Below are 16,978 nucleotides of genomic sequence, written 5' to 3'. Positions count from 1 at the left end.
GCTAGACATCTGTCCAATCTGAGGACTATGGTTACCTGGTCCTCAGATCTCTGCAGGGTAAATCCAGACAGCAGCTAGACACTGTCCAATCGAGGACTATGGTTACCTGGTCCTCAGACCTCTGCAGGGAAATCCAGAAGCTAGCTAGACTACGTCCAATCTGAGGACTATGGTTACCTGGTCCTCAGACCTCTGCAGGGTAAATCCCGACAGCTAGTAGACTATCTGTCCAATCTGAGGACTATGGTTACCTGGTCCTCAGATCTCTGCAGGGTAAATCCAGACAGCTAGCTAGACTATCTGTCCAATCTGAGGACTATGGTTACCTGGTCCTCAGACCTCTGCAGGGTAAATCAGACAGCTAGCTAGACTATCTGTCCAATCTGAGGACTATGGTTACCTGGTCCTCAGGTCTCTGCAGGGTAAATCCAGACAGCTAGACTAACTGTCAATCTGAGGAATGGTTACCTGGTCCTCAGACCTCTGCAGGGTAAATCCAGACAGCTAGCTAGATATCTGTCCAATCTGAGGACTATGGTTACCTGGTCCTCAGACCTCTGCAGGGTAAATCCAGACAGCTAGCTAGACTATCTGTCCAATCTGAGGACTATGGTTACCTGGTCCTCAGATACTCTGCGGGTAAATCCAGACAGCTAGCTAGACTATCTGTCCAATCTGAGGACTATGGTTACCTGGTCCTCAGACCTCTGCAGGTAAATCCAGACAGTATAGCTAGATATCTGTCCAATCTGAGGACTATGGTTACCTGGTCCTCAGACCTCTGCAGGTAAATCCAGGACTAGCTGGACTCTCGTCATATCTGAATTTTCTGTTGCACGACTAAAACTGTTGAACTCACATGACGATAGTGATTGGTTTAGAGAAATGCCAATAAACCAGAGCACGTTTTCCTCCCATCCTTGAATGCTGTGCGGAGTAGCCAGACCCTCCTCCAGCGCGCTTTGGAGGAGGGTCTGGCTACTCCGCAAAGCGGGACTACAGAAACTATGAAGCATGATAGGGCTGATTTTATTTCAGAGAACACACGGCCAAGCGATCCGCTGCAGGAGTGTCTTAGAATACCTCTCAATGTAGCACACACAGTTTATATATGCATATTTCTATTGATAGTTCCCATTATTGTTCCGTCAGATTGTTTTAGATCTTAACATTCCCAGGCGCACTTGAAGGAAGCTTCATTTCAGGAAAGAAAGAGACAGAGCGTCTGTGCTTCGCTGTTACAGGAAACAGTCAGCTGTTAAACTAACTCCGGGCAGTTCAGTGCTTGTGTTTTAATGTTTAACTCAGTAATTTAAACCCTTCTTGTGGCAGAGATAGAGGCAGTGGTTGTTCCCGTTTACTGTACGGGACACCGCTTCGAAACGGACTGACATTACTGGATAGATGGACAGATATCGGGTTGCGTTTCTCTAAAAGTGGAATCCATCGCAAACTTTTTCCGCAGGCCGCGGGGTATTCTCCCCCCCCCCCCCCACAGCAAAAACGCACTACCCCCATTCAAAATGAACAGAAGAGCGTGTGTTTCTCCATGTCAAATTTCTGTCTGCCTCTTGACTAGAGCCCGACTGATAAACCGATAAAGGATTTTAAGGTCAATACAGATACAAATATTTGGTATTAAAAATCTGATTTCCGATAATTAAAAAAACAAACAGAAACGTGTTACAAAAACAAACACAGATTATTCTACATTAGTTATTTGTAGTTATTTATGAGTTCTCACTACAATAACATGAGAATAATTTGTTTTATTGTCACAAAAGAACATCAAAATATATTAAAGTTCTAATAACTAATTTGTATAAAAATTCCAACTTAACATATGAAACTTAAAGCCCTTTGAACAAAATCACATTAACAAAAAAAAAAAAATCAGTGTTCACGACATGGTTGACTGTCCGTTTTTGTTTATTTTTTTTTAAATATTAATTTATCACAAAGATTTATTTGTCAATATAAATGATTCTGATGATGAATATTTATACATAAATGCTGTAGATCAGGAAAGCCCAATATCGGCCCGTAATATCTGTCGGTCTCTACTCTCGTGTTACGAACCCTCTTCTTTTCCCAGTGTGGGGTTCTTTCTTACCAAGAATTAAGGACTTTTTGACCCTGTGGTCTGTACATAATCATACAGATGTTCGTCCAGCTGACCCCAGACCCCCCCCCCCCCCCCCCCCCCCCCCCCCCCCCCCAAAATGCGTTTAGCCTTGCAGCCAATTTTATTCCAGTGGCTACTTGGGGTGATAACAAAAATGTCCCCCGTGGCCCAAATAGGCCACCGTAACAGAGGCGCCTGTCAAACTGGGACCGGCACCGACCGAAACATGGCAGAATTGACTCTTACTATTCAGAAATTTTAACCGTGGGACTTTTTTTATTTAAAAACTTCCCTTTGTTACAACTGGCATATTTAGCGGGCCGCATATCATGGAGAAAAACCAAGAAGCTTAGAAACTTTTTGCCATTTGTGCCAGGCCAGCAACTCCATTGAACATGCAACTATAATTATTTATTATTATTATTATTATTATTATTAGCATTGATGAGCTGACCATGTGAAATGAAATGTGCAGCGATCGCAGAGTTACAAACATTCAGAAAGTGGACGGCCAGGGCCCCACGATAACGATATTATCACGATACTTACCTCATGATACAATGTGAAGGCTATTTTAAACATATTGCGTATTATGCGATATTGCAATTTAATACCTTCTACTTGAATTCAAATGAAGTCCCCAAAGATCTGTTTACCAAAAAAACCATTTTAACATTTCTCTTTGCCACCTCACTTCCATTCATTGCTGAACAGGGATCTACAGGAGACTAACTGAGCACCACGGTCATAAAAACTTGTTATAAATGATAAATTGTATAAGTTTAAAAATAATAATTAAATTTCATGTGCAATTTGTATAATAAAAGCTCGACCATCGACCACTTAGCATAAAACTAGCTGTGAAGAACCCCTACCTGGTACCTCGACCGGGACTCGACTCCCACGCCCTTTGGAAAACATGGCGCGGCGGTTTGTATTTCAATTTTTATTTACTACGCAGTAACTCCACTTCCCTCATAGACGACTATGGTTCCAGGCTACAGCAAGCCCTCTGTGTGAAACGGGGCAGGTAGCTCACTAAGGGGGGTGTGGCGTTGACTTCCAGACAGTTACAATAACTCGCGTTTTATCTGGTAACAATGTCGGCGAATCGCTCTCGTGCATCAGTTAAATATCACACCAACGGCCATGGGCCAACGGCTAACGGCCATCTCACGGGCCGTTGTTGACGTAACGTTCGAAACACCAGCGGGTGACGACACGAGGTCACGCCACCGTAATGGTGACTTGCTCCGTTATTCTGACACAATCCGGGGACTTGCGGGGGTAAAAGTTTACTGGCCCGTAGAACTTTTCCCTCTGGTCACGTCGAAGACTTTCCGTTGACAGCCATGAGGATACCGGGATCCTGGACTCCATCGTAGGGCTTCAACTCCGCGAGGGTAAAATCTCTCTTTTTCAGTTTAGGAAGCGGTTTTTTCCACCTCGCCGAGCTCCTGTGGTTTGTCCCGCGGAAGATTTTTGTACAAGAGGAAAACAGAGGCTGAAAGGGTCGGTTTAGGGGGAGGTGAATATCTCTGAAAAAATCACCCCACCAACTTACTTCGCTTCTTCTTCTAGTTCATCCAGACTCTGTTGGGTCCTTTTCTCTTGTGCCGCCAGCCGAGTCCGTTTTCCGTGGCGGCGAAGTGTGGTCCCCCCTCCGTTTTTTTTTTTTTTGTTGCGCTGTAGTACGATTGCTGACTAGAGCTCAACCAACTCACATCGCTGCGTGTCAGGGACGTTGCGTTATGGTGTTAACCGTTGTCTTCTTTTTTTCCGGAATCCAAGCTACAGTATCCTTCGCCGAGATCAGCCAAACCAATTAACCACGTGCATAGACCTACCCACAGCTAGAGATTAATAAATCCAGATACCTTGTATTTCTTTTTATTCACTATCTTCTTCCTTTTCCCTCAAAATAGTCTTGTCGCATAGTTATACCTCCTAGGCTTCACTATTCCTTAATTTCCCGCGGCCTGCAACATAACAGCTGGTATACGAGGGCATTTGGTTAATTTTTATTTTTATAATTCACTGATTATGTTTGTCATAACCAAGAGTAAAACAACATACCCCATTACACTGACAACATATCTTCACCATCACCATAATAATCCCTTCCTGTCATCAATTGTTATTTTGATGTCAAATACAAATATAGTATTGCTGCAATGAATGTGCACAAAACGTATTTTTCCCCATCTTGTGCCAATCCCCAAATCTCAATCGATCTCTACGAAACTTCCCTATCTAGCTTTGGTACTTGTACTTTCTATTGACGCTTTAACGATAAATAACATTTTGGTCTGGTTCCCCCCGCTTCCGGTCTTTCTTCACGCTTTCACAGAGCATAAATCTATACAATTTTAAAACGAGATAATTAGCCCTGTTTTACCCCCCAGGGACAGTAGCCCCTAGCTAAATCTACGTTGATATTTGGTATAAATGCATCACAAATCTGACAGTAGCTGGTAATAAAGTGAATCAAATCCAGTAATGGCGTTATTATGCTTATGACACTAATTGCTCATTTACAGACAGGCAATTTGAAAATAAACACAAATAAGTCCCTCAAGTTTGGATTAACAATTTGCATACCGGGAACTTCCAACTCTCTGGCTTTAACCACCTCCCAACCACGCCTAAAGAAACAGAAAAGCACATCTGACTAAAACAAGAACATTAAATCCTATGTAAGTGATCTTACTACGATTATGTAAGTGTGTTATACCTAAATGCCGTCGCGCTCTGCCACCAAGACCCCTCCTCCCCCCCGCTAGTCCGTTGGCAGTTATTAAATGATTAAAGTGTGTATATAAATATATACATACAGTAAATATGCCTAACAATGTACAAACGACGGTAGACATGTAAATCAAATAGATAGAGAGCATATGATAGATAGCATTAGAAGATAGATAGCATCGCCTCTCATTATACATGAATCATTGATGTAGTATTAGATCCAGATACTGATTAGATTATTTTATTGATTCCCCCAACAAAATGGGAAATTAACAGTGTTACAGCAGCACTAGGGAGGAAAAGAATATATACAACAGACAAATACTCGAAGAATAATAACCTAATACCCATATAAGAATAAAAATAAGAACATCACTCACGATCACACACACGTATCCCTCAACCACTCTAACAACGATGGGAAGTACAACACACTAAATCCGCTGCAACTGCTAAGCAATAGGCGAAATGTTGCTAAACCCCGTACAATGAACCAATCGTGCCCCCCCCCCCCGGTTGCCCCGGCTTGCAATAGTGTGGTGACTTCCTTAACACCGCCTCACTATCAAGGCTTTTGTACACCCAGTGACACAAATACCACCGGGAAATGCAAAAGGTTAAAATGGCTGCTGGATTACACACATGCTTGATCCTGGACCAGCCGAACCTTTACACATACCGCCACCGAGATGGCACAAGTACTCACACTTCCCCGTAGGTAAACGTAGATAGCCACAGCATCTTCAAGTGTAAGACATTACTCTGGCAAAAGTAGACCTAGAAGTACCGATTTTTTTTAAATTCTTTACTCAGTTAAAAGTAACAAAGTCCAGGCTTGGATAATTGTACTGTATGCTCAGCATAAAAGTGAAAAGTAGGCCTTGCAAATGACAAAAGCTTCACGGGAGGGATAGACGCGCAAACGTCTCCACCAGGCACCGGGTCGCCCCCTTAAAACAGAGACAACGGCTATTTTGAGCTTAATACAATTAGCCTAGTAAAACCATCGTGTCGTGTTCCGGCCCTGAGCTACTGTACCGGCCGGTTGTGTCGTGCTGTGTGTGTGTGCCCGTCTCGCGTCGTTCCCCTCGGTAGCCTCCCTGTGCTGTCTGTGTAATAAAAGAAATAACATAAATTACATTGTAAAGACTACCACATACAACAGCATATTATCATATTATTTGCCCTAGTACCAATAATTACTAAAACACACTATTAATCCTACATCTATCTTAATTGCGCCTGTAAATGTAGCATGTAATAATGACTCCCTAAATCTAATCCTTAATTCCAGCGGCGGAATAGATGTAGATGGGTTTGACTCATTTACTGCACTTCCTCCACCTGTCTCCGGATCACAAGTGCAGTGAAAAAATCTGCTGCAGGGGCCAAGACAAAAGACCAAAAGTGTGCGGCCTACCGGGGTACACGTAGGAAAAGGCACGAAAAATCATTTTCGATGCCCCATGGGGCCAGATAAATGCACGAAAATCTTCCGCTCCCAGTGGGCCCAGTAATACTGCTTACGGAACAATCTGCGGCCCAGGGGTTCCAGACTAAATCGCCACGTAAAATATGTTTTTTCAAGGGGCCACGATAACTACTGCACCCGCGCCTCACATCTGATTCCACGGGCCCAGATAAAAGATACATACGTTTGGTAAGTTGTTGCTACCTGGCCGGACACTGTTGCCGAACACACGCTGCTACTGAAAATCTGCATGCCAGGGCCAGATCAATGTTCAGTGCACGAAAACATCTGCTGCCATCCGGGGCACAGATTCTAAATTCTGCACAGAACTTAAAAGATGATTGTGCAAGGCGGTCCAGATAACACTCTTGCCACCGATAATTTTTAACTCTGTCCTCGCACGGGGGTCCAGACTTCAAAGCTAAAGTTTTAGTGTTACTTGGTACACTGCTTGGAAATTTTAGTGCACCACGGAAAAATTCTGATGACCTAGCGGCCACGATCAAACTTACACGAAAAAATCTGAGCCAGGGGCCAGATAAATGCTGCATACGTAATAAAATCTGCTGACACCGGGGACCAGATAAATAGCTAAAATTTTAGTTGGTACCTGGTGACTACCAATGTTGGAAAATGTGCACGACATAAAGATGCTGCCAGGGGCCACGATAAATCTGCATGCTAAAACTTTGTTCCAGTGGCCAGATAAAAGCACTAACAGTTTAAAATGATTTCACACTGATATTTTCCTTCTGTCCACAGGGCACCCAGAACCCTGAGTGACAGCAATTTTCCCCAATAGCGGGACCACGGTAGAGGTGTTATGAAACTAATTAAAAATTTTGAGGCGGCACTTGTAACTTTCCGAATTCATTGTGTGTTATTGTGTCCCCTACTGTTTCTATCTTGTCCCTGTTAACTGGTCTTTTCCACTTCATCGTGTTTTTTTAATCTATGTTGTTAATTGTTATGCCCATTTTCTAAACGTTCCTCCCTGTCCTTGTGTTTGATCTGTTTAATACATGATTTTGTGTGGTAAAGCATTTGGAATCCCCTGTTGCTGAAATGTGCTCGTACTAGACCCTAAAGCGGCATTGACTTGCTTCACACAATCACCCTAATTGGAGCAAGGGTCCGGTCACGCAGGCTCCCATAACCTAAATATCAACAGCAAGGCTCCCCGTTTACCTAGTGTTACAGGCTGCCTAACCCTATGGAACAGCCGTGAAGAACATCCATCAACACAATCAAAAGCTTACTGCTTATTACCCTGGGTCACGAATTTACCCTACAGATACCCCCACTATACAACAACTAGGCTTAAATGAATTGATTACATAAGTTATACAAATTTACTAGCTTCTCCAGGACGCACAAGTACAATATCCCAGCTGTTTATCCCTCTCGGACAGCTAGTACCCTTATCTGTCATCACCTCTCCTTGCCTTTCCCGTGTCGGCGTGCGTTCGCACCACTCGCTGTTGTGAGCGAGCCCGTCGCGCCGCGATGGTCTCCCTCAGATTCTTTTTATGCCACACACATGCATATAACATTGCACAGCCCGCATGGGACGACCTCGGTACAACCAAATAACAGCTAACCGACCAGCAATTTTGCTAAATGTACCCCAGGCATGTTACCGACCAAGCCCCCCCCTTTTTCCGACACCCAGTAACCAGCCGATTCTGTGTTAACCATGCTAAGGAGCAAAACCTAGTAAACACCTTTAGCGCCCCAACATTACATAGTTAATAGTAATAAATTTACATCTGAAAAACACTACTGAGTAGAAGTACTTACGTTCTATTGGTCATTCTCTGAATATCCACTGTGTCTACTTATATCATCTTAGGTAGGTGGATCCTTAGGTACAGCTTAGATACAGTGGTTTTCGTTCTCCAGATATTTATAGTGCTTTAAATTACATATATTATATTCCCAATTGACAGAAATCTCTCCCCAAACAAGGGTGCATTAATTCCATCGGTGACTTTTGCCTCACTCCAAGCCGGGACACTTCCAACCTCCCCCTGGAAACCAGCCGTTGTGTCGAATCTTGCGCCCCTTCCCCACCCAAACAAACAAAGCTTTCATGGAGCGTTCCCCCCCCTCCCGCCAAAAAACGACACGTGTCCCTTTTCCGGGCCAGCCTGATCCGTCAACCGTTCCACGATTGGATGCACAAACATAAACTCAAAATTCAAACGACTCTTGTACCCGGTCACCATATTTTCTTTGTAATCGGGTTATAATATGACAGGTTCTCCCGGTTTGTAATTCCAGTCCGTTCTCTTTGGCGTTCATTATTCCCACTTACGTGATATCCTCCCCCTAGCTATTGTCTACGCAAGCCCGCGAGGTCTACCAAACAGCACCGCAAGGTTCAGTGAGATTGATGCCGACGAGTTCGTCGGTTGTACAGGCCCCCCGCTTACATTAACAACTGGGTTCGACAGACGGGATGACAGCCCCGGTTCAGGATCCTGCTGGAAGAAGTGAGCACTTTGATAGAAACCAAATGGTCCGCGTCAAGATATGTTACCATCGGTGGGTGTTTCGCGCGTTTAGACTCCACAGCTAGATAACGTTATTATGTTGCTATGTCATGGTTTGGCCGGTGACGGCAGTCTGATGCCTGGAACAAGCTACTCGACGGTACCAAGTAGTGGCTTATGCCACAGTCGGCTAGAAATACGCGTAGGTAAATACCTCGTCTTCTGTGTTCATGTAAACCCCCCACGCTCACAGGCTCCATAGCCATCCAAAAATATACTAAAAGAAGTTTTACTCTCTGATGCTAACAATTATATGAGATACCGGGCAACCGTGTAGATAGCTACTTAGCTAGTATCCCGTAAGTTACAATGTATTAAAGTCATTAAATACCCTGGCTCACTCCGCTAAGGTGAAAAGTACAATAACTAAACATATTGGTTTCTCTAGATAAGCCCTAATAGTACTCGAAATGGTGAGGTGAAGTGAAGAGATACGTTTTGGGGTATAATTGTAATAAATCGTCTCCCATGTCTTGTTTTATTACCACCCGTTGCTCTTTTGCGATAGTTGTTTGCCTTGCTAGCATAGCTTAATACTAGCTATTACATTTTCCTAAATGGAGAACAGTCCCTGTCCTAACCTTAAGCGGAGTACGAACATGGTGAAAAGTAAAGCCAGGACCTTAATACACCGGTACAATTTGATTTTCTTTCTTTTAATCAGTTGTAAACGTCCAGGTAATACTAGCCGAGAGCTAATGACTCGCTCGTAGGTAATTCATCCATCTTACAATCCGAGACGAAAGAAACAGTCCTTTCCCTAGTTCATGTAAAGGCCTGCGGTCTTATTTGATTACAAATGTATTAATACTATTATCAATAGGTTGTAATTCACCGGCCCCCCATACTACCAGTCCACTCGACAGTCGACATAGAGATTCACTATGTAACTAACCTTTCGATTTCCAGTCCAATGCAAGGAAATTCAACTAGTATTTGACTCCACACTAATGTATTCCTACAATTGTTAAGAACCCCCCCCTGTACCTTAACCCCTTTAACCGTCGACCTCTATACTTCGTTCACTTACTGTACTATTGTCATGATTTTGAAGTATTCTTTAGCTGCCACCGCTCCTCACATTACAGTTTGGTGGAAAAGAAAACAGGATTACGAGCTTATCTATTTTACAAGGGGATCTCCCTCCCGTCTCCTCTTTTTGCGAATAGAACCCTTAAACCCACTTGTCTAATGTCCGACAGCACCCCAAACAGACATGCATAGAGGAAGTTTTTTATGTATTCCCTTCGAATATCAAAAAGTTAGCATATGGTAATTGATTGCAAATAAACTACATGAATCATTAGCACCTTGCTACTCATTTGTTCCTGTGTTGCTTGTTCCGGCTTCTTCACCACACCAGCACCACTGAGCGAGGTACAGAACACCCACTTTCTCCCATTCCCCCTTACACCTCCCTCCCTATCTCCTATTGCGCTCTGCTGCGGTCCATCCTGGGCCTTTGCACCACTCGAGAACTAGACTGCTTGGCCGTGTGGCGAAGCCCAAATGTCCGGTGATGCTGGGAAGTTTTTTTCGCCGAGCGACTGTGGGAACCGACCCTAGCTCCGGGTGGAGTAGCCCCAATAAGTTCATCAGCGCGTCTGGTTGGGCTTGTAACAGAACCGGTGGTGTCAGCCTGCTATTGCCATCTACTTTTCCCAGGTCAAAAAATGACATCATAGGCCCACACGGGATTCGCTTTGGTATACTCAGGCTCACAGCTCCTGGTACCTCATCGTAAGCGTAAAGCCACTACATAGACACTGATGCGGTTTTTTCCCTTCTTCGGTCCGTTATATGGTATGTTTCTCTTATACAGCAGAGGTATATTAGGGACACCGTACTCTTTTCTGACCGTTGTTTCATATTAACCGTTTAACATTTGGATTCAGTTATTCTAACGTGCACTTATTCTGGCTTTACGACTAGATCTAAAATCAAATTACTACCTTCCTTCTGAGTAATGAATTAATAATTTTCACATTGTGCCACCCTATACCACACACAACCTATCCCCCCCCCCTCTCATGACGGTATTTTTACATTTATGTTGTGATTTTCTCACTAGAAGGCAATCCGGGGTTTTTAATTTTCCCTTTACTACAGTTTGCCAAAAGTCTTGTGTGTGATATAAAATTTTCTTAATATAGGCTATATCCCACTTATTCCTATTGGTCAGCAAAGTGGCTCATGATTTAGCGTACGGTCAAAGAAGGAACTATTCCCACCATCTACACCACTGCTCCACACGCCGACTCCCTCTTTGACGTTTTCTGGTGCCTTGTTTTTCGCTTCATTAAACCGGACCACCTCGGTGATGCCACTTTTCCGTTGTCCAAGCCCAATCAGGGGAGACAAAGTGATCAACCTCGGGGATATGGGTGAGTTGGGAGGTACACTTACTGTCACTTATCATGTCGAATGTCTCAAACATGTATCCTTGTTGTGGTCATAGTTTCTACTTTTTATTACTATGTTCACGCTGCACTGCTATGCCCTTTTATATCGTATTTCTGTTACCTTTACGTACATTTTGCTTGTGTCGCTGATCCTCTCCGCTGGTGGATATATATAATCCCAACCCCACCCAATGGGTATTAAATTCATTCTTAGAGGCTACCCTGATATGATGTGTAGTTTTGTACTACATCGCCCACTGCTGCCACCCATAACAAAATCCCCCACCTAAGATCACAAAACTCACGACCCTCCCCCCCCTGCCTGCAGAACCAGCACCCCCCAAGTCCCTTTTTTCTTATTTCCGCTCTTCCCTCTTTTTAAAAACGCCGGTCTTTCACCATTATCCCCCAACATTAGGGCCGGAACAATTTTCAATCCTACAATTCTTTTAATGATCATCCGCCCATGTTTACTTGGAATTGGTAAAGATCAAATAGCCCTTTTTTAAGACAGGTGCTCACCTCATTTGTTAAAAGCCCTCAACCATAGTGTCACAAAACTATCTCGGTTAATTAAGTAACTTGCACGGGTGCTGCAGTCCTCTTCACACGGTGGTCCCAGTGTCCTACATAATCCCCACCTATCTCATCAGATTACTATCATTCAAAAAATGATGCCCTTGGTTTTTCCGCGTACCCCCTACTGATCTCGCACCACCCTATAACAAATCACACAGATATTCTTTTATTTGCCTCAATTATAATCCCCTTCCCTTTTTAATAAATAATCAAAATTTTGTGAGCGAACTGTACAAAAGCCGACTACACTCTTATACAACTATGTTCGTTGCCACATACTACAAATACATTGCGAAATATTATCATAATGAGCCGATCTTTCTATCCCGTCCCTTATGGTGCACGTCCAACCCAATGCCAGTTCTCCCCACTTCGCCAGCCCAACTATCTCACAGCTGCTGTGGTTTTCATGTCACACCGTCTGGTACACCACACACAACCATTTAGGACTAGGCAGAACCGAAAGGCTCTCGGGAGCGTTTGCAGTATCTTAAATCCTTTAACCATATTGTCTCTTTTTGTTACACCAGACCCGATTACACAATCTTATATAACACCGCTGCACGGCCGAAACGGCTTGGACGCTTGTCAGGGCGTTTTGTCATCATGCGCGGATTCAACTACGGCATTTGAATCCTTTGCTCGGGGCGTCCTGTAGGACACTGTGATATCTATTTAATCAGTGATCCGAGAGATACCAAGGATAGCCCCCGGTTCATGCCACTGTCCAACAGGCAAGCTCGATTCTCAGTTTCATTCTTTCTCTTGTTTGACGCCGGATTAATCCGCTTGGATCGATTGCGCTATTTCGAAGCCCTCTTATCCTCGCAGCAAGACATTATTACTCAGGGGACTTCGAGCCCACAGGGCAGACCAACTAGTCTGTACGGTACACATCTACTTGCGCTTCCCTATCATCTTAGGAGATCGGTTTCAAGCCGTCGTCATCTGACCCAACACTAGTCTCCGCATTCTCACCACGACACAGCGCTGCAGAGGACGGCTCGGGTCCGCGCATTGCCGCCTCCCCCCACCAGCATTTCTGGGCGGGAGGACCAACCACATGCTGATATTGGCTCTTTTTGTTAAAACCAATAACATAGTTAATTGGGCGGTTGGGTTCGTGCCCTAAGACTACTGACTGCTCGAGCACGGTGCCTTTGCCCCAACATAAAAGGACTCTCAGGAACGGCATTGGTTGGCCCCGGACAACAATGTCCACTGTGCAACACAAAAAAAACTCATTGAGCGCCAGATACGTCTCAGCTAGCGTGTCTGGATTAACCTTAGAGATTGAGCGACGCCAGGTACACCTACGCCTCCTCAGAAATTCACATGAGTTTACAACCACTCTATCCATACACACAAGAAAGAGCGAAGGTACCCAGCACAACCGGCTTCCAGCCACTTCAACCACACCCATCCGTACGTAGACGTTAGATATCCTTTGCCCTCCCCCACAACCCTATGGTCCCGGCCAGGACCAGGAGGCTCTCGCTGTATCTTGGGCAGCCCCTTTTAGAAACAGCTGGCACGCACTCCCCTGCTAAATTAACCTTCACAAGATCGAGAGACCCTGATATCAACCAAAGTGCATCTTCTTTCGTGGGTTTTCGCATCGCGTGCGACAATGAGCCCTGGTGACCTCTGATCACAAAAATTTATACATGGGCGAACATTGTGCCTTGTATGTTGTCTTGTACTTCTACAGTATATTTTGCTAGCTGACTTCTCAAGAAACCGTATGAGTGTGGCGAGATGCCGGACTTCCACAGTGTCCGCCGGTGGTTTTTTCTTAGGGCTGCCTAATATAAGATTATCGCATCACCTTTAAGGTCTCGACTAATCCTGGTCCAATCTGAGGACTATGGTTACCTGGTCCTCAGACCTCTGCAGGGTAAATCCAGACTAGCTGGACTCTCTGTCCTATCTGAATTTTCTGTTGCACGACTAAAACTGTTGAACTCACATGACGATAGTGATTGGTTTAGAGAAATGCCAATAAACCAGAGCACGTTTTCCTCCCATCCTTGAATGCTGTGCGGAGTAGCCAGACCCTCCTCCAGCGCGCTTTGGAGGAGGGTCTGGCTACTCCGCAAAAGCGGGACTACAGAAACTATGAAGCATGATAGGGCTGATTTTTATTTCAGAGAACACACGGCCAAGCGATCCGCTGCAGGAGTGTCTTTAGATATACCTCTCAATGTAGCACAACTACAGTTTATATATGCATATTTCTATTGATATTTTCCCAATTATTGTTCCGTCAGATTGTTTTTAGATCTTAACATTTCCCAAGGCGCACTTGAAGGAAGCTTCATTTCAGGAAAGAAAGAGACAGAGCGTCTGTGCTTCGCTGTTACAGGAAACAGTCAGCTGTTAAACTAACTCCCGGGCAGTTCAGTGCTTGTGTTTAATGTTTTAACTCAGTAATTTAAACCCTTCTTGTGGCAGAGATAGAGGCAGTGGTGTTTCCCGTTTACTGTACGGGACACCGCTTCGAAACGGACTGACATTACTGGATAGATGGACAGGATATCGGGTTGCGTTTCTCTAAAAGTGGAATCCATCGCAAACTTTTTTCCGCAGGCCGCGGTATTTCTCCCCCCCCCCCCACAGCATAAAACGCACTACCCCATTCAAAATGAACAGAAACCGTGTGTTTCTCCATGGTCAAATTTCTTTGTCTGCCTCTTGACTAGAGCCGACTCGATAACCGATAAGGATTTTTAAGGTCAATACAGATACAAATTTGGTTATTTAAAATCTGATATTCCGATAATTAAAAAACAAAACGAAACGTTTACAAAAACAAACACAGATTATTCTAACATTAGTTATTTGTTATTAGTTTATGAGTTCTCACTACAATACATTAGAATATTTTGTTATATGTCACAAAGAACATCAAAATATTAAAGTTCTAATAACTATTTGTATAAAAATTCCAACTTAACATGAAACTAAAGCCCTTTGACAAATACACCATTAACAAAAAAAAAAAAATCAGTGTTCACGACCATGGTTGACTGTCCGTTTTTGTTTTATTTTTTTTAATATTATTTATATCACAAGATTTATTTGTCAATATAATGATTCTGATGATAATATTTAATAAATGCTGGTAGATCAGAAATGCCCATATCGGACCCGGTAATATCTGTCGGTCTCTCTCTCGATGTTACGAACCCTCTTCTTTTCCCAGTGTGGGTTTCTTCCTTACCAAGAATTAAGGACTTTTTGACCCTGTGGTCTGTACATAATCATACAGATGTTCGTCCAGCTGACCCAGACCCCCCCCCCCCCCCCCCCCACCCCCCCCCCCCACAAATGCGTTTAGCCTTGCAGCCAATTTTATTCCAGTGGCTACTTGGGGTGATAACAAAAATGTCCCCCGTGGCCCAAATAGGCCACCGTAACAGAGGCGCCTGTCAAACTGGGGACCGGACACCTCGACCCGCAAACATGGCAGAATATGACTCTTACTATTCAGAAATTTTAACCGTGGACTTTTTATATTTTAAAAACTTCCCTTTAGTCAACTGTGCATATTTAGCGGGCCGCATATCATGGAGAAAAACCAAGAAGCTTAGAAACTTTTTGCCATTTGTGCCAGGCCAGCAACTCCATTGAACATGCAACTCTATTATTATTATTATTATTATTATTATTATTATTATGCATTGATGAGCTGACCATGTTGAAATGAAATGTGCAGCGATCGCAGAGTTACAAACATTCAGAAGTGGACGGCCAGAGGCCCCACGATATACGATATTATCACGATACTTACCTCATGATACAATGTGAAGGCTATTTTAAACATATTGCGTATTATGCGATATATTGCAATTTAATACCTTCTACTTGAACTTCAAATGAAGTCCCCAAAGATCTGTTTTACCAAAAAACCATTTTACCATTTCTCTTTGCTCACCTCACTTCCATTTCATTGCTGCAACATGGGATTATCAAGGAGACTAACTGAGCACCACGGTCATAAAAACTTGTTATAAATTATAAATTGTATAAGTTTAAAAAATAATAATTAAATTCTCATGTGCAATTTGTATAATAAAAGCTCGACCATCGACCACTTAGCATAAAACTAGCTTGTGAAGAACCCCTACTCTGGGTAACCTCGACCGGACTCGCTCCCACTGCCCTTTGGAAAACATGGCGGCGGCGGTTTGTATTCAATTTTATTTACTACGCAGTAACTCCACTTCCCTCATAGACGATCTATGGTTCCAGGCTACAGCAAGCCCTCTGCTGTGAAACGGGGCCAGGTAGCTCACTAAAGGGGGGTGTGGCGTTGACTTCCAGACAGTTACAATAACTCGCGTTTTATCTGGTAACAATGTCGGCGAATCGCTCTCCGTGCATCAGTTAAATATCACACCAACGGCAATGGGCCAACGGCTAACGGCCATCTCACGGGCCGTTGTTGACGTAACGTTCGAAACACCAGCGGGTGACGACACGAGGTCACGCCACCGTAATGGTGACTTGCTCCGTTATTCTTGACACATCCGGGGACTTGCTGGGGTAAAAAGTTTACCTGGCCCGTAGAACTTCTTCCCTCTGGTCACGTCGAAGACTTTCCCGTTGACAGCCATGAGGATCCGGGGATCCTGGACTCCATCGTAGGGCTTCAACTCCGCGAGGGTAAAATCTCTCTTTTTCAGTTTAGGAAGCGGTTTTTCCACCTCGCCGAGCTCCTGTGGTTTGTCCCCGCGGAAGATTTTGTACAAGAGGAACAAACAGAGGCTGAGCAGGGTCAGGTTTAGCGGGGAGGTGAATATCTCCTGAAAAATACCACCAGAACTTACTTCGCTTCCTTCTGCTTCAGCCATGTTGGGTCCTCTCTCTGGCCGAGCGGTGTGTGCGCGCGAGTTGGGTGGGACTAGTAGAGCTGATAGAGCTCAACCAATCACAGCTGCGGCCTGGGAGGCGTCTGGTAACCGTTTAAACCAATCAGATTCGCTGCCAGCCAAAACAAAAAGTGATATCCAGCTAGAGATTAATAAATCCAGATATTGTATTTTATACTATCACAATATAGGCTACTTATATTTCTGTTTCTATTCTTAATTCA

General features: G+C 44.0%; 1 protein-coding gene and 1 long non-coding RNA gene across 2 annotated transcripts in view; both read right to left on the bottom strand.

Annotated features, from left to right (window-relative positions):
- Nucleotides 1–14,469, bottom strand: part of LOC116701140 (uncharacterized) — a 15,507-nt gene extending 1,038 nt beyond the window's left edge. Inside the window, exons 1-3 of the long non-coding RNA XR_004334829.1 lie at nucleotides 14,458–14,469; nucleotides 13,229–13,232; nucleotides 8,428–8,431 (exon numbers count right to left, since the gene is read on the bottom strand). This is a non-coding gene — a long non-coding RNA (uncharacterized LOC116701140). The remainder of the gene's footprint in view (nucleotides 1–8,427; nucleotides 8,432–13,228; nucleotides 13,233–14,457) is intronic.
- pgrmc1 (progesterone receptor membrane component 1) overlaps nucleotides 1–16,783 on the bottom strand; it is a 19,265-nt gene extending 2,482 nt beyond the window's left edge. The window contains exon 1 of the mRNA XM_032534701.1: nucleotides 16,442–16,783. Within this exon, the coding sequence (XP_032390592.1) occupies nucleotides 16,442–16,736 (295 nt within the window). The 5' untranslated portion in view covers nucleotides 16,737–16,783. The remainder of the gene's footprint in view (nucleotides 1–16,441) is intronic.
- Between the last annotated feature and the right edge of the window lie 195 nt (nucleotides 16,784–16,978).

This window comes from Etheostoma spectabile, chromosome 13 (assembly GCF_008692095.1).
Source record: "Etheostoma spectabile isolate EspeVRDwgs_2016 chromosome 13, UIUC_Espe_1.0, whole genome shotgun sequence".
In the NCBI taxonomy this organism is placed as follows: Eukaryota; Metazoa; Chordata; class Actinopteri; order Perciformes; family Percidae; genus Etheostoma; species Etheostoma spectabile.
The sequence above is the reverse complement of the archived record's forward strand: the minus strand, read 5'-3'. Positions and strand labels throughout refer to the sequence as shown.